Source organism: Alosa pseudoharengus, unplaced genomic scaffold (genome assembly GCF_046254945.1).
Source record: "Alosa pseudoharengus isolate Yale_2024_CS ecotype anadromous, Long Island Sound unplaced genomic scaffold, YU_APseudo_1.1 YU_APseudo_1.1_scf_21, whole genome shotgun sequence".
In the NCBI taxonomy this organism is placed as follows: domain Eukaryota; kingdom Metazoa; phylum Chordata; class Actinopteri; order Clupeiformes; family Clupeidae; genus Alosa; species Alosa pseudoharengus.
Window position 1 is genome coordinate 24,197,738 of NW_027468674.1, and position 25,000 is coordinate 24,222,737.

At 43.6% G+C, this 25,000-nt stretch overlaps 2 protein-coding genes across 2 annotated transcripts in view; both read left to right on the plus strand.

Moving 5' to 3' along the window:
* The window catches only part of cpn1 (carboxypeptidase N, polypeptide 1), a 14,497-nt gene extending 8,117 nt beyond the window's left edge, over positions 1 to 6,380 (plus strand). Inside the window, exons 4-9 of the mRNA XM_076298240.1 lie at positions 2,242 to 2,418; positions 2,672 to 2,783; positions 3,313 to 3,452; positions 4,177 to 4,276; positions 4,545 to 4,663; positions 5,419 to 6,380. Coding sequence (XP_076154355.1) covers positions 2,242 to 2,418; positions 2,672 to 2,783; positions 3,313 to 3,452; positions 4,177 to 4,276; positions 4,545 to 4,663; positions 5,419 to 5,535 — 765 coding nt within the window. The 3' untranslated portion in view covers positions 5,536 to 6,380. The remainder of the gene's footprint in view (positions 1 to 2,241; positions 2,419 to 2,671; positions 2,784 to 3,312; positions 3,453 to 4,176; positions 4,277 to 4,544; positions 4,664 to 5,418) is intronic.
* Positions 6,381 to 13,938: 7,558 nt separating this feature from the next.
* dnmbp (dynamin binding protein) overlaps positions 13,939 to 25,000 on the plus strand; it is a 61,134-nt gene continuing 50,072 nt past the window's right edge. The window contains exon 1 of the mRNA XM_076298241.1: positions 13,939 to 14,248. The gene's annotated coding sequence lies outside the window, so the exon portion shown is untranslated. The remainder of the gene's footprint in view (positions 14,249 to 25,000) is intronic.

Here is a 25,000-nt window from a genome sequence, read left to right on the forward strand (position 1 = left end):
GGTCTGTTTGCTATTTCGTCAGGAGTAACATTAGTGGGCAAGCGTGTGTTCATACAACTGCCAAAAGTGAACTTGCGCAATGACGCATGAAAGGCTGAAACATCATACTGTCGTTGTCATAGCACAATACCACAAAACAGTTTGGCACTTCTATGTAATTCTAGTAAAAGACGAATAATAATGTAAAAATGATTTTCTCTCATTTTCTCAACAACAAAAGGCTCCATTTTTCGGTCGCTATCAACCACTTCCATACTCCCTCCATCTCTGTTTCTGTCTCTCCTCCTCTCCTTTTCTCTCTCCCTCTCTCTTTTACATCGAGTTTGGCAGATTGCTTTCAGGCGTCCTGTGATCGTCTGGCTCGTATTTTCGCCCCCGACTCCTTATCAGGGCCTTTGTGGGGGAAAAGGCGGGCTGGTCGGCTTGGCCGCCATTGGAGTTTCCCCCAGGGGCCGCCACGCGAAAAGCAGTGCAGCTGGAGGGCCAACAGTCACGCTTCACATTTCAGCACTCTCCCAGAGCCTCTCTCTCTCACTCTCTCTCTCTCTTACTCTTTCACTCATCACTCACTCACTCTCTCACTCCCTTCCCCACTCGCTCACTAATCACCCACTCACTCTCTCATTCAGTCACAATCCTTCACTTACTCTCTCACTCTCACCCTCTCTCTCTCACTCGCTCACTCATTCACTCGCTCACTCATTCTCTCCTTCTACTCCCTCTCTCTCTCACTCACTCTTTCACTCACTCACTCACTCACTCTTTTCTTCTAATCTCTGCCTACTTACTCACACACCCTCTCACTCTCTCACTCACACACTCACTCACTTAATCTTTCACTCTTTCACTTTCTCACTCACTCACTGTCTCATTCTCTCACTCACTCACGCTCTCTCTCTCTCTCTTATTCAGTCACTTGCTCTCTCACTCTCAAACTGCAGCTTGGAGAGAGAGAGGGAGGGGGAGAGTGGGACTCAAGGAATGAGGGAAAGAGAAAAAACGTGGAGAGAGAGTGAAAACACGAGATCCTCACCCCAACATTGACATCACAGTAAGTAGGGGAAAAGTGATTTAGGGAGAGGAAGATTTCTTCCTAAGATTTCTTCTCTTACAGGTGAGTGTGTGAGAGCAAAAAACGGACAGAAACAGAGACATCGACAAAAAGACAGATAGTGTGAGGGGGATGCATTTTTCACTGCATGGAACAGTAAAAAGACAGTTCCGAACAGACAAACACTGTCTGTGTAACAGCATGCGACAGGTGAGAGAGACAATAAAGTGAGTCGTGGAAAGGAAAGAGACAGATTCGAGGGATATAGGGATATAGACTCGAGGGAACCACAACCAATCTGGGCTTCACTCAAACTGCGCTGGTATGGTGTGTGTGTGTGTGTGTGTGTGTGTGTGGGGGAGGGGGGGGGGGGGTTCTGCATGAAGCCTGAAATCTGATGCTTGGATGACAGTGGAGGCAGAGAGGGAGGGGGAGCCCTGGGCAGACACACAGAGCCATGCATAATAAATATCAGCACCCCGAACACCTCCAGAAAACAAACAAACCCCTGTCTGTGGCAACATCCTCCACGCTGGCCCTTCTGAATGGGCAATGGCATGGCCGACCGGGCGAGTGTGCGCCGAAGCACTGAAGCGAAATTCAAACGGGTTTGTTTTTCCCTCACAACCTCTGATGGAACTTCTGACATCACTGCTCCGATTAACTCGATAATACACACACACACACACACACACACACACACACACACACACACACACACACACACACACATAGAGTTAGTAGCCCCTTTTTTCCCTTTGCAGAAGCACATGCTGCTTCTAGTTTTGCAGCCTCAGGACTTGGAGACAGAGAGAGGGAATAGAAGACTGATTGAAATTGATGCATGGACCCAAGAGGGTGGGGGGTGGGGATGTTACCAGTTCATGGATAGAAACTCACAACGATGCTGAAACTTCACAGCCATGTGAGAATTCATAAACTGCCCAAGTGTGAATTTCAGCTCGCGTGAGACACATGAGTCAGCAAAACGCTGCAAATGTTTCTCAGTAAACCTCACTATGGGTCCAGCTCCGCTTGAACCCACTCTTACTTTAACCATTCAAATGCTTTTGCTCCTAGGATTTTGTTGCAGAAATATGATGCATTGTTCAGTATCAATGCATAAATAGAACGTAAGTAGAACGTTTTCATAATGAACACCACTGTTCCATTTGCGTTCTTCTCTTCAGGTGGAGCCTGAGACTCTGTCGGTGATCAAGTGGATGCAGAACTATAACTTTGTTCTGTCGGCGAACCTCCATGGGGGTGCCGTGGTGGCCAACTACCCCTTCGACAAATCCCGGGAGGCCCGCATCCGGGGCAAGACCACATACTCCGCCACCCCCGACGACAAGCTTTTCAAAAAGGTGCCGCGTGTGAATGAAAATAAACTCTGCGCTGTGGTGACATATGGCATTGTGAATGTTTGGGTTATGTGATCTTGTGTGCATTTATTTGCCCGTCTGTCTGACAATTGTGTGTATGTCTGTGTGTGTGTGTGTGTGTGTGTGTGTGTGTGTGTGTGTGTGTGTGTGTGTGTGTGTGTGTATGTGGGTGTGTGTGTGCATGCATATGTGTGTGTATGTGTGTGTGTGTGTGTGTGTGTGTGTGTGTGTGCAGCTGGCAAAAACCTACTCCTACGCCCACAGCTGGATGCACAAAGGCTGGAATTGCGGAGACTACTTTGATGAAGGGATTACCAACGGAGCCCGCTGGTACTCGCTTTCCAAAGGTGAGAGCCCATTTGTGCCTCTAGAACTCTACATTAGCCTGGGCAGATCATGTATTTTTCTAGAGCTCTACATTAGCCTGGGCAGATCATGTATTTTTCTAGAGCTCTACATTAGCCTGGGAAGATTATGTATTTTTCTAGAGCTCTACATTAGCCTGGGAAGATTATGTATTCTTCTGAGACGAACAGGAGTAACTTCAACTGCATAATACTCTGACCAGACTCCCAGTCACATAACCCCACCTTCCTTTAAGTCTCCATTTAGCAATGAAAAACATGAAATTGATATTGTATGATATATGATATTATACTGTAGCTAAATATCCAACGCTAAAGCTGTTTTTGCAAACGGTACTTAGCAAAAGGTGTTCATTTCTGTATGGGAACATCTTGAAGGTTATAATCCAACAACTGAGTAGCACAGATTAAAAATGTGCGTTTGTTGTGAAGTGATTTTTTAAATGAATATTGAATGGATATGCCCACAGTGTTGCATGAGCTGGTAGAAATGATGTGTGTGTGTCCTCAGGAATGCAGGACTTTAACTACCTCTACAGTAACTGCTTTGAGATCACGCTGGAGCTGAGCTGTGATAAGTTCCCCCCGGCCTCCGCTCTGCACAGGGAGTGGATTGGCAACAGGGAGGCCCTCATCTCCTACCTGGAGCAGGTCAGCACGCCCCCTACTGTCTCTCATGTGCTACAACAGCAGAACTGTGAGGTTATTCCCAAACAAAACAAAACAAAACACCGGTGGCTAAGAATTGGTGGTGATTTCTCACAGTACATGTGATGTCTCAAGTGTCTGAGGCTTTTTTAGTGTGCTACAAAGCATACAGTAGACTCTTTGATTGTCTGAAAAGACGATCCTCAAGTGTGGGCTTTGTGTTCATACAGCCTACCTCTAAACCATAACCCGTAAAGCTCCTTTACCTGCATCAAATAGAGCCCTGTATTCTTATGGCAGCAGGTAAAGAAAGGGCCCAGTATTCTGTTTGCAATAGGTAAGGCTTCAGTGAACAGGTAGCACCACGCCAGAAAGTAAACAGATCCACTCGCTCTTTTGTTTCCCTGAAGGTCAATACATGGGCCTTTGTTCAAAGTGAACAGTCTGAAAATTAACTGTACGTCTGCTATGTAGAAACCTACTCATGTTTTTTTTTTGAAGAGGAATAAAATACACCATGATTTCCTGGCTGTGTGCCGTAGCTCAATCATACTCTATCACTTCTTTACTGTAATCAAGCTCCCAGTCGGTGCCTTTGAGTGGTTGGCTGTCCTCAGCCAAGTCTGTTGTTTACGCTTCAAAAGACTGACTGATGGATAGGCATAATCTATCTGTTGACGTGATATTTAAAGGCATTGATTTCTTCCTTGTTTGGGTTGGACTCCAGGTGCACCATGGGATCAAAGGCATGGTCTATGATGAGAACAACAACCCCATCCGAGATGCTGAGATTGCTGTGGCGGGCATAACCCATGATATCACTAGCGGTATGTAATTTACGTGGATTATGAGAGAGAATAGATCAAAATAAAAGATAACATTGAAAAAAAAAGAAATAAAAAAAAGAACATTTAAAAAAATTCTGCTGTCTCCTCCGCACTTTATTTGATTGTTCTCTTGGATAAAACCTATTTCACTTTCTTTCTTCTCCTTTCTCTTTCTACAATCTCTTTTCTCTTTTCTCTTTTTCAACCTCTTCTCCTTCCCTCTCTCCTAAATCTCTGATGCTTTTCTTTCTTCTGTGTATTTGTCCAGGTGCGGACGGGGACTATTTCCGACTGCTCTTGCCGGGCACATACACGGTGACGGCGTCGGCTCCCGGCTACCAGGCCGTCACTAAGCAGGTGACGGTGGGCCCGGCCGAAGCCATAGTGGTGAGTGGACGCGGCGGGCACAGATGGGCCTCGACAGGAGGCCGAGGAGCTCATTAGGCGCCTCACACACTTCACACGTTTTCCCTTTGGCACCTGCCGCTCTTTATCTCACTCCCATTGTGCGTGCGTGTGTGTGTGTGTGTGTGTGCGTGTGTGTGTGTGTGCGTGCGTGTGTTTGTTTTTGTGTGTATGTGTGGCTTTGTGTGTCCTGCAGTTATAGATGAGGGATGTGTGTGTGTGTTTGTATGTGCGTATTGTGTGTGTGTGTGTGTGTGTGTGTGTGTGTGTGTGTGTGTGTGTGTGTGTGTGTGTGTGCGTGCGTGCGTGTGTGTCCAATTATAGATGAGGGACGTGTGTATGCATGTATGTGAGTGTGTGTGTGTGTGTATGTATGTGTGTGTGTGTGTGTTTCTATGTGTGTGTGTGTGTGCGTTTCTGTGAGTGTGTGCGTGCGTGCGTGTGTTTGTGTGTTTATGTGTGGCATTGTGGATCCTGCAGTTATAGATGAGGGATGTGTGTGTGTGTGTGTGTGTGTGTGTGTGTGTGTGTGTGTGTGTGCGTGTGCGTCTGTGTGTGTCTGTGTTTGTGTGTGCATGTGTGTGTGTGTGTGTGTGTGTGTGTGTGTGTGTGTGTGTGTGTGTGTGTGTGTATGTGTGTGTGTGTTCATGTGTGTTTCTGACTGCCTTTGCTAGCCCACTAACCTCTCTCTTTTCTTTCTTGTCTCTCTCTCTCCCTCTCTTTCCCTCTCTCGACAGTTAAACTTCAGTCTGAAAACAGCACCCAAAGGAATCAATCTGAATCTGAAGAGCCAACACAGCAAGAAAAGTCCATCCACAGCCAAAGTGTCCCCAGCCAATCCTGGCCCTCGATGAGTCAGAGATGGCTTAAAAAACATGGACTCTCATAAACCCCCCCTTTATATCCCCATAATGTTTTGGGTTAATTATATTGTAATATTTTATTGTTTTACAAACCTCAGTTGTTTGTGTAAGTACAGCAGGTTTTTTTCATCATTGTATTTTGTTTTGTCTTTTGATATTTATGTGTTACTCGTGTGTGTATGTACCATACAGTTTTGAAAAAAGGAAGAAAGGGAAAAAGTGTAGAAAATTATTACAGACAGAAAAACAAACTTTTGTTTTGTTCATTTGCCAGACAGACAGCCCTGTGTCTTAAACTAAATCTCTGATTTTGTTCAATTTTTCTACACAATAAGCTGTCACGTGTTCAAGGAGTACTGAAGAACATTCATTTCACTTGAACTGACAAACACAGTGTGCCATTTTCATCAAAGCTATTTCAATGAAATCTTCCTTTCGATGTGTAATTAAAATGTAGCTGAGTGTTTGTCAGTTTATTTTTAGCAAACGTTCCAGTCCTTGCCTCAATTTTAGACATTTTTATTGCAAGCTTTTGGTGAGTAGTAGGCCTCCAACCCAGGGGTCCAGATATTGTGTGACCACTCAACTCTGTGGTCATTACTTGGTTCATCTGAGCAGTACTTGAAGTCTCATCAAAGTTGAACACTCAATGTGAATGTAAAAAACCTTCAATGCATGCCTCAACTTCATTTTTTTTACAACTCCCCATACATTCTCAAATGGTGCTGTTCTTCTGTGGATTAGCAATTGATCAACAAATTGTTCCTAGTGATTGCATTTTGAACATTTTGAAACTGTTTTGTCTGTGTAATGAAAGAAAATATATATTACATACACTTGCTGTTGTCAGTATTTATGCAATATGCATCTAATCCTCTGAAGAGTGGATGTTGCAGCATGATGAACAAACATATTTACATACCTTAAAGGAACCATATGTAAGAAATGTATTTCAATGAATCATAAAATGGCCCTGATGTGTCACTAGACATTAAGAAATCATGTTCATTTCAAATATCAGTGACAACAGTAGTCTGGCCAGGATATCGTCATTTAAAAAGTAAAGTTGCAGCCCTCAACTAATGTTGATGTTGTGTTTTGTCATGTCATGGTGTGTTTTGGCCTGATGCGCCACCCTCTACCTATCTACTAATCACAAAGTTAGTAGTGTTTTGGCATTCGGGTTGGCAACCTCGAGTCAGGGGGGAGGGGGAGGGGATACACCGCTCTACAGTAATTTGAAAGTGATTGCAGTACCAGTTTTGGCCACAATCTTACATATGGTTCCTTTAAGTAGTAATGTTCTACTTATGTTATTTCCAGCCTTTCAGTAGTATATGTAAGGTAAACTCTGATGATTTTAGAAAACCAAGTGTTCTAGAGAGCTCATTTCCTGTACTGACACAAAAAAAAAACAGTATGAGTTCACAAAATATATTAATCCATTACATTTCATGCATTAAGTGAGTGCAGTGAGTCCTAAACTGTCGTAAAACATTCTGCCACAGCTTTCCTGTTGTCAGCTAAAGCACAAACTCAAATGTCCATGTGTCATCATAAAATTTATGCTGAGGTTGTCTTTAAACTATTGTTTGCCAAGGGCTTCAAAAAAGCATCACACCACGACGACCGGTCAGAGACAAACAGTAATTTAATTCAGTTCAAGTTAAAGTTCTTTTGGACTGTTAACAATGAATAATGTTTTGATGATGATCTGCAGAAACACCTTAAGCCAGAAGCACCTTGGCTTAAACACCTAAGTATGAGACTAAGGACAAAATCATTTTAACAAGAAGTCGCTTTTTGGGTCAACTTTGGCTGGAAAAGGGGACATCTGCTTGAGAGGGGAAAAGTAGAAAAAGAGGACACAGCAAAGTGGAGGAAAAAGAACAATGGGCACATCATACGTATCAAATGAGGAAGACAAGAAAAGGCAGCTTATTAACTCAATACAACTCTTAATTTGTTAATTGCATAGTGATACTATTATGATTTTGTTGCTCACATTGCATAAAAATATGTATCAATAGCCAGACTCATCTATACTGTTTAGATGTCATAGAATAGCAGAAGAAAGCAGATATTAATAAGCTTCTCAGTGAATACAAGAACATTTCCTGCTAACTTGTTATGTGGTTTTTAAGAGTTTAAATCAGGTCACAGAGGAATCACTCTTTAAGCTGTCTAAATATCTGAAATAGTTTCAGTCAGGATGTATTTGACAGCTGTTATTCACTTGTGATGTTTACGAAACTCTGCTCACATTCTGCTAGACAGTTGTCTGACAGGTATTCATTCAGCAGACTCTTATATGAAGCATGATTTATACAGACATTTGTACCAGTATGAACACTCCCTACTGTAGTTACCAATACCAAACCCATGACATATAATGATAGTACATTGCTAAATCAGTTGAGATACAGGAAGTACACATATCATTATGTAACATAACTGTTACAGACAACTACCAAAGGCAACACTGTAACAAGATTCTGTGATTTTCACAGCATCACTGCTGTTTTGGGGGAAAATGTGTACTGTATTTGTGAATACAGTATGTTGCTGTGGTTTCGCTATGAATTATGGTCAAAAATGGTCAAACTACAGTAATAAAAATTTGCTGCGAATCATAACACAGTAATAAATCTGACTCCTCCCTCACTTGTCAGCTTTTTGAAAATTTTGAAAAAACATGGCGGAAAATCAGTTGGGGTTTTTCTGTTTTCTTTTTGCACATAAATACAAAGTTAAGCTCCCAGATAGCAAGGTGACATTGATAGTATGTTGATTTTCCATCCAAATCATCATTTTGAAAAGATATTGAAAAGTCATGGATTTATGGTTTACTGGGAACTTTTGACGTGGTGATTGAAACGTGCACCGCGCGACGACGTTTGAACTGTCCGGCGGGAGATCATTTTTGAGCAACAGTTCAGTCAGTCAGACCAACGGTGTTCAGCACTCTGACAAGTTCGCAGCTCCACCTTAATGGTAAGCAAGCATTTATTTATGTAACGTTAATGTTTCATTGTGAAATTGTACTACATTAAATTCGGGCATGTGTACAGTCTATGTACGTTGTACTGTCTAACTTACAACTCATCCATGCTTGTTGGATCAAATAAGTAAGTAGCAGCTAACGTTAGGCTAGCTATCATAACTTAGTTGCTGTTGCTGTGACGGTGGCATTAACGTTAATGTTTTATGTTACGTTAACGTTATGGCAGTCTCATTTATATTAGGCCTACCTTAGTTCTCAGTAAGTTACAGTTTATTATATTCATATAATTTATATAAAACATTCACTAGTGTTAGGCCTAGTATGTTACTGTCACAATGTTAGGCTGAAGATGATGTGTTGCTGGTTAACGTTAACGTGGAGGTTTAGCTGACTTATGTAACGTTAACTCGTCGTAATCATGTACGGTTTTGTGAGTTTAATAGGCGAACTTTAGCAATATTGATATAAGTTAACTTTAAGTCACATCTGACTATCATTAACCGTTGTTCGGACGAACAGCGCGAATGGCTGTTGCTGCAAGCAAATATCATCAATGAGCTCACCCAGCTGGCTAACGTTAAATAGCTGCTATACGTTACCTTGCGAAACTGAGTTATGCCAACACCATCTTCAGCCTGGCATTTTGACAGTAAACTCAAAAAACATACAGTATATATATAAATGATTATTCTAAAGTTTCACTTGTAAGTAGCCTTCCGTTTCAGTTGAAAATTGTTATCTAACACTGTTTATCTTTTCTTCTTCTATTTCTGCTAGGTGCTGCTTCACTCTGCTACTGGTGGTGGATCAGGCTGACTGGAACCGTTGGTCTAACGTTAGGATGCAGCACACGAGAAACACAAAACGGAAAAAAGTGAATAAATGTACTTGCTTTTCAAACTGATAACAAGTTGTCAATGGTTATTTATGCAAGTTTGTGTAGCCTAAACCATACCTAGGCCTAGCCAAATTTATCCTGGCTGTAGATAAAGCAGGATATGAATTTCCCAAAATTACTGTATATAATATTACAGCACTGGTATTACTACTGTACTTAGTTAAAGTATGATCCATAAGTACTGTGATTAAAAATACGGTAGACAATTCAATGCTGTATACATTACAGCACTGGTAGTACAACTGTAGTTTGCATTTACAGTATCAGGCATAGGTACTGTGATTTCATATACAGTAGGTGTACTGTAGAGTGAAATACAGCAACTTGCTGGTTATTTGCTGCCAGCAAGTTGCTGTAAATTTTACGTTAAACTTTTTACAGTGAAGGGTGGGCAAAGCTGCAGCAACTCTCACATGAAGCCTTCAAACAAAGTTAGATCCCAAACCTCTATGGTGTAATTTAACTCGTATATATTCTAAACCAGATATAAATTAAATGAGTTAAGGTTACAGTCTGAAACCTACTATTTAAAAACAAACACACTTCAGGCAAGAATAACATGAGCCACAATATCATGCTGTACCTAAACAAATCCTCAAGATTTTGCTTGAAGACATCTAGTGCCACCAACTGGTCAATTGTGTGTAAGATATTTCTTCCCAGTCATTTAAGGTTATTGGAAAATCCATGCCAGGCTTATGTCAATCTTTGTTCTAAATGTAGCTGGTGGAACAAGCCGAAAAAAAGAGACATGTTTTAGTGTTTGCTGCGTCTATACACGCACTCATCCAAGGATGAAAGTCTTTTTTTTCACCAACGACGGAATATTCTGCATTACATTACATCAAACATTTTATAAATATACTTCAATGCACAATTAAAGGTCAACTTTTTCCTGGACGTCAGCCCTTGTGAAGTTCAACAGCCAAACTAAACACTGCTCACCCCTCCCCATAGGGCTCTCGCATGTTAGTAGCTTTTGTCGGCATACTTAACTGACAGGCAGATTTATACACTGATTGGTTTGGCACCTTCATGTGTCATGACTAAATGAGTAGTAGCACTGGATTTGCCCCAATGACATGGCTTCGATTTTTCTTACAGTAAAGCACATACCACATAGCTTGTGGAATGCAGGAGAAGCTAACAAAATATTGCAAAATAAACCAATTCTCTTGTAAACTAATATGTATGATTACTATGAGCACTGAAGATATGTAGACCAACTGCCATAACACTGCTGTCATATATGAAGAACATTTTTAAATGTTAAAACATTTTTATAGAGGCAAATGTCACAAACAGATCATGGAGTCTTAGTTGTGATAATTTCCAGTTAATTGTTTCAATGCTGAACAATGGAATGCTAGATGAACACTAGATGTCGCTGTCCTCCTGTTTAAAAATGCCCACTGGCTCTTTACCTCCTCTCATCAGAAAGGGTTTGATGAGTAAGCTGTTTACTGTAATTTGAGTCTAACCTACAAAAAACACTCAAAGGGAACATCTTACAATTCATTTGTCATTTTGTTTCTACCCCAATAACATGAAGCGTGCAAATATCCAATGTCAATAATGCTTCTGAGTAACTATTGATTTCCTTGTTGGGATTACCTATCATCGCTCAAATGATATTTAGCTAACTTTGTTTATTCCTAGCTATCTGAATGAGATCTTAAATAATTAATTGAATTGGTCAAAAGATCAGTGTGGGAATATATTATGAAATAAACATGAGTATAGAAAGCAATATCAGAACATTACACCCTTTTCAGGGATTCTGAAAATTCTATTCCTCCCAGTACTAAGTGAATAATTACTAAATGCCCTCCCATATCAAACCTTATTTTGCTGATAGCAAGCCACTTGAGAAAATGCTTGCTGGCTTCCTTCATGGTGCATTGTATTTTTCACTCGTTTCCCCCACAAGCCATGAATCACAATCACAAGTTTAAAAGAACAGAAAGAAAACAAACAACATGGCCTTGGTGACGAAGCAGGAAAGGAAAAGCCATGCCTCGGAAATACCATGAGCCAGGAAGAGCTCACCGACAGTAGCTGAAGGTTAGTTGCTGACCCTGTGTCATATGGTGGTTGTCTTGAAAATGTCTTGATATTGAAAAGGTTCTAAGTGGTTTGCCAAATGCTTTCACAGTTCCGGAGGTCTTGCGCAGGGATGCAGAATCACTCTTAGCACATTTTGAGCTCTGATTCCAGACAGAAAGGATATACTTTTTATACTTCTGCTATGTGTTTTCATCATTATATCATAATTTTGGGAGTTTTAAATGACTATATTACTGTGATTTGTATAACCAAGAAGGTGAAATGGGCTTATGTGGAGTAATAATAGGACCATAGGACCATAGGAACAACACAGAACATAATAGGTAATCCCCCACAATCCACTACAAATATTTGAGCAAAATGTCTGATGTGATGTCTGATTAAGCATCAGTTCAACACCATGTCAGTTCCTAGTTCCTGTAAGAGTAGAACAGAGTATGTTTCCAGTAGTCTCCTCGTGCCTAAACCTCATTATTTATCCTCCATTGATGCCCCAGATAATGCCACTGACTGATGCCGAAACCCAGACAAAGATTTTACTTCAAACACAGGATGAGAATGGACCCACTGACCACACAGCCCAGCGACAACAATGGAGGCCCAGCACTCACTCACATGCCTTCTTTGTGTAAAAAATGGCAGCGTAGGAGCGCACAGCCCTGTCCATTCACCTCCAGCGTGGCCTGGAGAGTTCTCAACAAATGTCGTGGGCTGAGGGAGAGAGCGGTGGAGTGAGTCGAGTGACATTACAAGGCCTAGTGGGGGCACGCTTACAAACAACAAATACAGCTTGTATTATCGTAGCTCGTACGATAACCCCTGCCCCACGCTGACAGGATATTGACTCAGCTTTGCGTTTATTGCCACTGCCACTGGCACTGACAGAGGGGCCTTTTTTACAAACATATGGGGACAGGGCCTGATGATCCAAGTGACTTTGTGTTATACAAAAATCATGCTGCTCATGCGTTATATGACGTCAGTGCAATGACTGGGATGTGAGTGAGAGATAAGGAGAGAAAGCCCTTTCTCTTTGTATTAATAGCACAGAAACAAGTGTGTGAGTGATTAATAATGGCAGGGGGAAGATACATGCATGATGTACTGTAGCAAATGTAACTTATTTTTTTCTTTGCTGTCATCACCTCACTAAAATAAAAAAGGTTCTTCCTCACAGTTTCCTCGTATTGTTGTTCAGCATGAGGAAGTCTGGATTAATGCAGACGCAGCATAAACAGGCCCTCAAACCTTTCAGTAACTCACTCTCACACTGGGATAGCATGGGAATAGGAAGGAATAGATACCACTTCCCTGAAAGCATGCTCTAAATTGAACGTCTCTTTCTCAATGTGGTCGGGTTTTCCCACATATTTTTGCAAAGAGTCTCTGCTTCCGAAATGAATCTTTAGGACACAGTGATTCATTTCCCCTGATTCCTCTTTGGAACAAATACACAGGATGAATATGAATTGGGAGCAGATTTAGCCCTGCAGCTACAGAGTAGTGGCCCTCCGATGTGTATTCAGTGACTTAAGGAATGGATGTATCATGCTCGAACAGATATGAAAAGGGGTCCATTCATGTGTTCCTCTAGGCTGGCTTTGGTTCTGCAGAACCCAACGAATCTCCCCATTGGAAAAATGGATTGTAGCCCAGTTCTGTCCAAAATCTTGAGAGCCTTTTTTTGCACGTCCACTCCAGGAGTACATTCATTGTAAACACAACACAAACAGAGGAGGAACATTTACATCTGAGTGGCCTTATAAATTGCACAAATTGAGCATCAATATTATCCATCAAATAGGCTACAGTATGGCATACTAAACAGATACACCGCAATGTGCATCTCCAAAACCTCCATATTTGATGTTGAACACTCTTCTGTTAGAGTGTTGTGTTGACAGACATGACACTGCTTCAACTTGTTTAACTTTTAGGCCTATATAGTGACTTTTTCAAACAGTGGGCTAATATTACCTTTTGAGTTTCATGACGTACATTCTGAGACACCAACTACAAACACAGATTTAGGGGCTCTGAGCTCTTTAGGGCTTTGAATTCAACATAGAATTTTAGAACCTTGAATTGTTGCAGAACGGAATCTTATGTTAAAATGTTCAAAAGCCCACAGTTGACCACACCATGCTGTAACGTTCAGTTTGCACTCTTCTCTTATAGTTCTCGATATATATTTTAAATGCACCTAAACCTCCACATATTGTTGTCATGACTGCTTGCACACACACAGCCTTTAGTCGGCTGGCAACAAAAAGTTAATAAATGCGTTATAAAGCTTGAAGTGTGTGGCTAATGAACTTTCTTTCGCGCTCTCCTCAGTCTCTGTTGTCAGTGTGCGCGGTTATTTTCCATCAGGCAGGGAAAGGCCAACCCCTTACTGAGGCTAAGGTCCCTGTCAGGAAGGGGTGGTGGTGTTGATGTCAGCATGGATGGAGCGCAGTCGGGAATCAGCCTTCTGGATCTTCCATCGGGATGACAGCTGATCCCACCGAGGGTGACAACAGATGACCAGCGTGTTGAGTGCACAAACAAGAAGGAAAGAGAAACTATTCTTCGATTTTAGAAGAGACAAGCGTGCGCCCTGAATAATGACAGAGGTTTTTATGGACGTGGAACTGCTCAGTTGGGAAAACTGACGCCCAAACATCAACAAGGTAGCGAAAGTTCTAGCCTAAACAGCAGAACCACGTTGAAGACCTTTCCTGTTACAAAGACAGGTAAGATCACTTTTACATTTGAACTATCAAGTTAAACATACTGTTGTCTTTTACTTTGCCTACAATATTTTTTAGCAGTCTCTCCATGTTCGTTAGTAGACTGAGGCAGATTTCTGCCCACAACATTAAACAAGATCTCCGTTCTCACACAAACACGAGTTTCGCGTTCCATCACGTAACATTTTATACTCCTCCTTGGATACCTTGTGTAGCCTACTTGATTGTAACCAAAGGCATTCGTTTGAATATGTAACAGCGCCCTTTTGGTTTGGTCTCCCGCTTTGATTCGTGGTTGTCATTTCAACATCGGCGCTATGAATCGCAGCACTACTTCATCATGCTATATCAAGTACATTCACCTAATGTCTTCAGTGACGCTTAAGCCCTTTTAATGAATTGCTTATATTCTATAGTGGAACCGCGTATTATTGTGTAGCCTACATTAATGAATGATAAATCTTGTTTTAAGTGGAGGTCTAGTAGGCTGCTTAGGGAAGTGATGGTGTCACGGGACTGCTGCTCTCATAGCCTGTCACCTGTCAGCCAGCATTTGTTGTCAGTTGTCTCGCAGCTTGAAGCCACATGCAAAGAAGACAGCGACAGGATTGACGCCCTCAGGGATGCAAACTTGTGAAAACCTCTGCAGCGGCATCATAGTCGCAAATGTATAACAGACATATCTTTTTTTCTAAATCCATTTTGTTATCGAAAGCTAACCTTTGATGATAATCCTGTTTACAAATTTGAGATAAGACCAAATAAGCAATATGTTTTACACAGTTGGTTGGGATTAAAATGTTTGCTGTCATGTTTGCTGAAAGCTTGTCAGGATCTGAAGACTACAAGCAAGTTTCATGACTTTGCCAAGTCTATCTTGACCCAATTCCTTATGTCATAGCCACACAAACACAGAACAAACTAGGACCTCAGATGCACATAAAGCCCCTACTCAGCCAGCTGCTCTGCCTTAATTACTGGCCACCATGTCTTCTTTACTCCCCAGCCCCATTAGTAAATTAAGCACATTCAGGCTTATTCGTTTCTGCTGAAAGAGACTGAATCCTGTGCTGTGTGCTATCCGCCAGGGCGTGCACACTGGAGGCAATCAAGGAAGATTCTGGGATGGGTTTGCAGAGAGTTTAAATTATAGATAGAGTGTCTTGTAACAGCACAGGATAACACTAAAGGTATGTGTGTGTGTGTGTGTGTGTGTGTGTGTGTGTGTGTGTGTGTGTGTGTGTGTGTTTGTGTGTGTGTGTGTGTGTGTGTGTGTGTGTGTGTGGTGCTTGTGTTTGTAAGTGTAAGTTAGTGTGTTTTATGAGAACATGTCAAATGAAGAAGGTGCAGAACTATGGTCCCCATTCTGGTCCAGTAGCTCCAGTACATCTCATGCTGTATGGAGCATGGCTAATTTAACCTGCACTCAGATGACACCAGCCCTCAGTTCCCATTCCCTTCAAAAACAAAACACCATCCCTTAAAAGCGGGTGATCATAGGGCTTATCACCTAACACTGTCATTTGAGCACGGCCATTGTCCAAAAAGCCGTCTATCCTACTCAGAAGATTGTCCACGCGCAGTGTGGTAATTTAGCCGCTCACTGCTCAGCGTCCTTAATTAACACTCACTATAGGCTCACACAGAGATCAGGACTCGGAGAGAGATTATAGAGGCTGGCGGTCGGGTCGGTGATGTTTTGCATTGTGTCGATGTGTTTCAGTTCAGATTGGAGTTGGGTTCAGAGGCAGATGGGAAGGAATGTATATGCACAGTGCAGGCAGGGTTTATGTAATGTGAAAGGGGGGTCCTCCTTCTAGAGCTCTACCATCGTGGGTCATCCAGGTCTCTGAGAGAGAAAAAAAGACTTTGGGGAACATTCCAGGCATTCTTCTGGAGTCAGCACTGTAGCTTGCACAGAGCTGGTGAAAAAGTGGCCCATGCTGAACTTTCGGGAAAACGTGATGTTCTCTGTGGTGGTGATAAAAGTGTGTGTGTGTGTGTGTGTGAGTGTGTGTGAGAGAGACTGTTAACATGTGGGACCCGTTTTGCATTGACTCAGCTCTGACATTCTTGTTGTCTTACACAGCTGGTGCACAGTCATTCGAGTGACTTCGAAGCACTCTCTGCACAGTTATGACCGAGACACTCTTAGAAGGTATACTGTTGCTGCTCAGTTAGCAACTGATGCTTGCCTTGAGCGAGTTATTAAGTGTCCTTGGCAGCTGATGGCCGCTACCTGCATTCCTGTTCCCCGCAGTGTGGGCAAAGGCGGCCAGCTGGCTGGACCCAGCGATTGGCAATTCAGCTGTTCCTCCCGCGAGCTAAACATAAAATATGGTACATTTGCTGTGTTATTCCAATCTGGTCATGAAATTGTTCCTGTTCAAAAATATATTTCTTCCCATAAGCACTGTGTGACAGTTAATTGCAACTGCATGTGGGAGAGAAATTATTTGGATGTCATATGAAGTGAATCATTTGATTATCTAAATATGCTTTATGGTGGGCCAGTTGGGTGGAGAGGGTTGATCTGGGCTCATACCCAAACTAGATCAGACAGCGATTGTTTATTTGTAATGCTTTTCTCTGCTTGGCTGAACTTATTCACGCATGCAAAGGCAGAGCGACTGGAACTGTCCCAGAAATGCATCCACTGCCAATCTAGTGCAACAGGCAAACTATGTCGAATACTTACGTTACCGGCGGCTCAATTAAATATTTATTGTTTTGGAGACTCAGTAAAATGCATATTTTATTGGAGAATAACAACAACTGGTTCAACCAAATTCAAAGATGAATGACATAATAATCAGGGGAGTCATCAGTCAGGATCATATAAGAGGTTTGTCATATTCAGTCTGAATCACACTTACAGTGCACCCATAAAAAGAAAAGGTTCCTCATTAATAACCATTTATTCATTCATGCCCAGTAGAACCTTTTTCATCTTCATGCTCAAGAACACACTGCAGAGACAAACGAAAGACCTTTTTACAACAAAGAAAATGTTGGTGAGGTAGTTTGAATACAAACATGGGCCTTGCTCCATATCCTGCAAGACCACATGCACCCAGGGAGGCTTGCAATGACAAAGAGTGTGTGACATAACGTTAAACTGAGACCTGAGATGGACATGGCCTTTGGTGAATAGATGTAGTTCTTTGTCTACCTGACACAGTCAAGCTTGTTTCTCAAAGAAGTTTCGGGCAGACAGCCTGGTTGTTTTGGAGCAGATAGCTGGAAGCTGGAAGTTAGCAGGAAGCTTTTTTTTTAAAGGGGGAATTCTGTGAGTTGTCTTTATTATCTGTGGAATACTTCAGATGGTCACACTTGTTCATGTGAAAGGACTCTTATCTAGAAACTGCAGGCAGAGGTAAAAAAATCCAGCTTTGGAGCTGATGTATTAAGCAATAAGAAACCTTCCAAATAGAAAGACCAGTTAAAGCATCACATTGAAGGGAGGTGGGGTGCCACCCTTGGAAACATAAGCAAAAACCTGCTAACTTCACTTAGCTCTTTGTCAAGCAAATTGAGAAGTTCTGTGAAATACCAGAGGGACTTGGAATGCACTGCTGTACTTAACTCACAGTGGATTTTCCACTTCTGTTAGCCTATGCTAAGGCTTGTTTATGTCATTGTGGGCCGGAGTAGGAAGGACATGGCACACAGATTGTGACTGTGAGTGAAGACTAGTCGTAACAAGACCCTGGCTAACTTCTCTTACATGCACCATGGACAGTATGTCCTCAGGTACGCTGCTTGAACTGTGGGAAATTCATGCTTCGTGCCGTGTGCAAGACTTGATGTCACTTCCTCATGGCAGCATTGTGTGACATGTGTGGTCATTCGGCTGGTTTTCATTTTGGGGGTTTCGCATTATGTTGGGGAACTAGCCAAGCTGTTGCACAACCCAGTGCTGGAGAGCGCAGATCAGTTTTGACTGAAGCGTCCGACTGTTTTCCAGCACCCCCACCCCCTCTACGCATATTCAGATGTCAAGACATCCGGGCTGAACCATTATCATCGTCCCCCTTTTTTTTTAAATAACAGAAATATAAGGAGGTTTCTATGGGAACTGAAGAGCCCCCCCCCCCCCTCTCTTTCACTTGGCGTTCTGCGAAACTCAAGTTTTCCTGAAAAGGAAAAATGAAGGGGCTGAGGAGGACCAGTGAGGCACACAGTCTGGGCACTGTGTCCGAGAGGGAGACACCTCCCTGGGGCACCACTTCACCTCTTCCCTCCCATGGAGCGAAGTGGAGTGCCTTGGCCAGCACGGCCAGGTCGCTATGGCAACCGTGTCTGTCTGGCCGATGCAACAACACCGCAAAACTCGAAGGCTCGGAATATTTATGTTGGAGGAGGGAGGTGCTCCACCTTCAGCTCCTTCCCTCGAGTGCCGTAGCTTACCCCCATCTGAGAAAAAAGAGAAGAAGGAATGAATAAAAATGAAGGGGAATTTAATCCATGTTGAGTTGCCAGAGTGCACCTCCCTCTCCCTCTCTCTCATTCTTTTTCTCTCTTTCTCTCTCTCTCTTTCTCTCTCTCTCTCTCTTTCTCTCTCTCTCTCTCTCTTTCTCTCTCTCTCACTCTCTCTCTCTCTCTCTCTGCTCTGATGTGACGTAATCCCAGAGGATCGGCATGTGATGGAGGGGGGGAGTGGAATGAGGAAGCATTGGAATTCTGAGAAGAAATTTGTTATGTCTTGACTATACGTGTGTGTGCGTGTGTGTGTTTGTGTGTGTGTGTGTGTGTGTGTGTGTGTGTGTGTGTGTGTGTGTGTGTAAATGAGGGAGGTATGAAGCAGAGAGAGATAGGACAAGAACTGCAAACTCAATCTTGCCAAGCTTGCTCACATGGAGAGACGACAGATTGTTGAGCTGAAAGAGAAATGGAGAGAAAAGGCATAATCAGTGAGGACAGTTTATAATGGGGGTGGACACTTAAGATGGTGTCATCTACCAGAGGTCATTTATTTTATTTTTGGCCGGGTGAAATTGCCTCAAATGATCTCTGTGATGTGTGTGTGAGTGTATGTGGATGTGTGTGTGTGTGCGTGCACGTGTGCGTGTGTGTGTGTGTGTCTGTGTGCGCGCGCACGCGTGTGTGTGTGTGTCCTTTCCTAGTCTGAAGGGACTCATGCGTTCTGTTTGGAGAAATCCCCTTAGCACTGCCAGGCACCAGCCCTTTGAGATGAACTGAAGGATTCCTAGGCATGTGCTCTCCCTGCGGCCTGAGTGGATCCTGATGTTGGACTCACACCCATCACAAATCACAGCTCTCTCAAAGGCAGCGCAGATTCCACATCATCACTTATTGTGGAACCCTTAATGCCCAGAGAGGGGAAGAAGCCAGTCCTGGAGTTACTGTAATTCCCAGCCGGAATTCGCCGTTCCCAGCATTCCTGATGCATTTCAGAATCACTGTTACTGGTCCGTTGTTTCAGCTTGACTGCTTGGAAGCGTTTTGGTCACGCATGTTCTTGATCATAGTATAGAAATATGAACAGGAAATGCTAGATCAGGGAAGCCAGGCTTGGCCGTTTTTGGAATGGTCCAGTAAGTCATGCTCTTCAGGTTTGTCCAGATCTTCAAAAGAACTTCATGCTATGACATGTCAGGAAAGCAGTATTTCATCATTTCATTTCATCATTTGTTGTCTTTTTCAGGGACTTGGAGAAGCTTGTGCGTGACCCACTCAGGGTAGGGCTCTGTTAAGCAACAGCATAGTGACCTACAAAAACATCCGCTCTTTATACTAGTGAGAAAGTCAGATATTATATCTAAATAAATTTGGGATGTGTTATAGATGGTCCTGCTGGGTGTCTCTTGACCAGTGGCTGCTTGTCCTGACCAGTAACAGTCTCGTGTCAGATGTGAAACGTTGGTCTCGTGTGCCTGGCCTTTTGTTCACCCGCTTGTGCTAATCAGTGGGGCGCGGCGGGCTCTTCTTGCTGATGCCAGGCTCCTTGCATTCGATCCGTGTCAGGTGATGTTGCCACGGCGGCGCGTGCCCGCTGCCTCCCCTTTCACACCAGCTGGTAGTCATGACTATGTCCCTTTCACCGCTTCCATAGTGTAAGAGAGACATAGAGGAAAAAAGGACACATCAAACATAATGTCAGTCTGTCTGGAACAGTCCATGACTGGACACTCCTTTGATTGTGCCCTCTTTTTTAAAAAAAGGGCTGAATGCAATTTAGTTGCGACAGCAATTCTGTAACATGCCAATGGGGCATAGTGCGTAGACACAATGCCTTTACAGTAAACATCAGTGAGACATATAAAAAAAAAAAAACACTAACAACTACCAAACAACTACCACCACAAAAAGGCCCCAGCGTACAATGAAGAAGTTTCCAGGGGCTGAATGTGTGCATTTTGGGGGCTACTGCTGGGTGGTCCATGATATGGTTTAGTGAGAGGGGAGAAGGGGGGTGGCTGGATAGAGAGGTGCCACTGATGCCCCCTAACACACACACACACACACACACACACACACACACACACACACACACAAAACCCCTTCTCTCTCCCTTGCCAAGCCTTTGTTGGCATAGGTCTGGTCGGTCCTGTTCAATAAATAAAGCGAGCGGTCAGCAGATCGGATTTCACCTGCTACTCTCTGGCCACTGTGCCCCAGAAACTTCTGCCAGAGAGAGAGAGAGATAGAGAGAGAGAGAGACAGAGGGGACAGGGATAGAGGGAGGGGAAGATAGATTAAGTTGTGCCCCGGCAGTGCCCTGGCAAAGACGGACAAGGAGAGGAGAGAGTGACACCTCTGTCTTAACAAGATGAGGGAAACCGAGAGAGGGAGGGAGGGAGAGAGGGAGAGAGAGAGTGAGAGAGGGGGGGAGTCTGAAGAAGACAAAGGAAGCAGATAGAGGTAACAGAGAGAGAGAGGCCTCAGTCATACCCCTGCAGTCCTCACAAAGTCCTGACAAAGATGGACAGAGAGATGACAGTGGACAACTCTATCCTGCTAAGATTAGTGAAAGAAGAGAGGGAATAAGAGAAGAGGAGATGAGGAGAAGAGGAGAAAGAGAGATGGTATATACTGAGTTGATCCTAGATGCCTTGATCCTCCTCCTCAGCATATGTTACTTCTCGGGCCCCCACAGTGCCTCATATAACTGGCAGTGCCATGACATCGAGACGAGTGGTCACTGTCTGTCATGACCCGAGGGCACGGAGAGGGAAGTTGGGTAGAGTGACACCACTGAGTCAGTATGAAATTAACCTGCTGTGTGTGTGTGTGTGTGTGTGTGTGTCTGTGTGTGTCTGTGTGTGTTTGTGTGTGTGTGTGTGTCTGTGTGTGTGTCTGTGTGTGTCTGTGTGTGTCTGTGTGTTTGTGTGTGTGTGTGTGTGTGTCTGTGTGTGTGTGTGTGTGTGTCTGTGTGTGTGTGTGTGTGTGTGTGTGTGTGTGTGTTATACGCATGAGAAGTAGAGCTGGAAATACACTCCACTTCATGTCAGAGGTCTTGTGCTGAGTTTCATATCGTTCTTCTGTATATGCCCATTAATTCGCACACTTAACCCCTAGCGTTCCCATGATTGCTAAAGCAGTCCTCGCCGAACCAGACCGGCCTTGGTCCCTCATGTGCAGAGCCGTGGAGAGTTTCCGTCAGTGAAGCACCTGGGCCGAAGCCAGGGTGGATGGTTCTCGTGGCGTTTATTTTTGGTCAGAATTTGACTCCTGGCCAGTGCCAGTAGACCTCTCTGAAACACCACTGGAAAGGAATGCGATCATGAAGAACAGACTGCACTGTTAAACACAACAGGGAGGGCTCACGTTATATCTCGATCAGTAAGAAAAGTGGATGTAAACAAGAACCCAAGAATAGTTATTTATTATACACAGTCTCTTATGTTGTCTGACACAGATGTCTGCAGGGTGAGATCTGTTGCCATTATTAGCTGTCAACAAAGCTAGTTATGTCTGGGATTTCAAACGTGCAACATCAGACACTCTCTCTCTCTCTCTTTCTCTCTCTCTCTCCCTTCCTCCCTCTCTCTCTCTCTCACAGACACACACACACACACACATACACACAGTCTCCCTCTCATTGACTAGCTGGCACTAGCACACTGAGGACTGATGACCTGTCTGAGACACAGTTGCTCCTTTGTGTCCTTGTGTCAGCTGTGGAGAGTAGAGTGACAGTGAGTGTGTGTGTGTGTGTGTGTGTGTGTGTGTGTGTGTGTGTGTGTGTGTGTGTGTGTGTGTGTGTGTGTACCCAGATGAACTGGGTGAGTGGAGAGACACACTGCTGGATAAAGTAAAGCTCTGGCCTCTGACAGAGCTGTCTGTTGCACCAAATGCGTCACACACACACACACACACACACACACAAACAAACAAACAAACAAACAAATAAACACACACACACAGTTGATTTAGTTTACACTCATATACCTAAACACTGATAACAGTCACACACAGTAACACGCACACACTCATATTACGTTAAATGTGCAGTCAGGGATTGCGCAGGAATTCGTGTTTGTTTGTGTTTATGTTTATATTCAAATTTATTAGCAGGCCCTTTTTTGCAACAAAACAAGGACCAAACGAAACACGCCAGTGAGGTAGCTATCCCCGACCTTCATTATTCCCAGAAAAACTCCACGCAGGGTTTTGTTTTTGCTTGGGAGACAGGCTGCCCCCACTCAGCTTGTTTCATGTTTTCGGAGCGTGGGCTGCCTACAGAAAACGTTTTTCAGATACCATGCTGCCTGTTGCACACAGCATGCTGCTTTCTCCCCGCTCTTGTTTACATGGACCAAAACAAAAGTCTGGATTGTAAACAGATAGCCCATGTCGTCATTGTATACAGACAGCTCATATCTGCACACCATCAGAGGTCGTGTCAAACAATAGTACCTAATTGACTCCTTAACAAGGTCAAATAGGCTGACAAGACAGAGGTGTTCATGCATGGCAATAAATTGTGATTAATCCCCACCATGGATGCAGGTCCTCATCTTTTGGTAGTTGATATATTTATTTATTTTTATTTTCTGTTGTTGTTGTTTTTGTTTCTAACAGTCAGATGAATACAAGATGCATTTGCCTTGTTTAAATGGAGATCACTGCAGCTTACTTGAGAGTACAAAGACTGTAGCAATTCCTTGGCTGAACATTGCTGAAGCCACAAAGGACATGTGAGAGCATGCCGAGGGTTGTCTAAACATTATGTTATCTGTGTGTTGAATATTTCCAATCATGAAAGCAACATTCAAGGAAAGAACTCTCTTCCTGTGGTATTTGTCATTTTTGGTTTTCAACAATAGCGTCTCTTTGTGTGTGTGTCTCCGCACAGATCAAGGTTTGCTTTCCTTTTGCACAGCAGGTCGTAGTTCAGTTCCAGTTCAGCCAGCCCGCTAAATAATGACCTACCCATCATGCATTGCGCTGCTTGTTAGCCGTGTCACTTTGTGTCATGCAATTACATGCGGAGAGGTCATGAGGTCATGGTTGTTCTGGTGACATTGCCCATGACTACACAGCACATGTCTTTCGCAATCACAGAGAGATTCCCAAAAGAGAGTTGGACTCGTTTTTCATGAGCAACAGTCTGGGATATCTAGGCAAACAGAACTGCGGTCACTAAGAAGAGAGATGTTTATCCCGCAAAACAAACAGATTGTGTCTATTCCAAAGCTGATCTGATGGCCGCCTCGGTGGATGTGTTTTCAGCCCCCACCACCGTTGCCCACCAGCTGACACATGCAAAGTCTGCCTTGGATGAAGGGCTAATTGTGAATGCATACTCCCAGCACACTCTAGCTATTTGACTTATGGTTCTAATGCCAAGCACTGATCCGAGATCAGCGGATGGTGGCGATTGGACCGCTATGTATTGGCTCCAGCTTTCAGACACTGGTCTCCTGACCCGCTGGACAACATGCATCACTGCGGGGCTTCGGAATTAAGAGGGTTAACCAAATGACCGATCAGATTAGTCTCTCTCTCTCTCTTTCTCTCTCTCTCTCTCTCTCTCTTCATCTTTCTCTTCATTTCTCTGTCTCTCTTCATCTCTCTGTCGCTCTCATCTTTTTCCATGTCTGTCATCTCTCTCTCTCTCTATTCATCTCTCTGTCTCTCTCTCTTCATCTTTTTCCATGTCTGGCATCTCTCTCTGTCTCTCTCTCTCACTCTCTCTCTCTCTCTCTCTGTCTTTCATTTTGTCCACAGCAGGACCATATGCCTCCACCAACCGCCCCTCCACCACTCCCATAAAAATCTCTGGCAGGCAGGGCAGGACACTGCTGTCCTTCCTGCGCTTCCTGGACATGGAGGACACCAAAATGGACTGTCCTCTCGGCTCTCTATAAAAGCCTCTCCTCCTATCCCACGACCACCTCGCAGAGGAATGGGCCTTTGGCGAGGAAACGAGAAAGCGATGGAAAATAAGAGTGTGTGCTGGTTCCGTGGTCTGGTTGGGAGTCTGTGTCTGATTCGGATGGTTCCGCAAGAACAGACCCTAGGTGGGGCGGTGGCTTGTTTACTGCGGAGCTGTTTGGACTCGGAGTTGGCCAGACTCAGGGTACAGCTGATGTCATGGCGCGAGAAGGCTTAAAAACAATTGATTAAAACATGGACGGATCTAACCACAAGTCGAACAGCCAGGGAAAAAACACACACTACTTTGTGAGATATTGTTGGACTGAAAGCAGCTTTGATCTTGTGATTCTGGAGAAAGGGTGTCTTAGAATAAATCTGCTCACGCAATAGCAGGTCTGCCTTCAGATG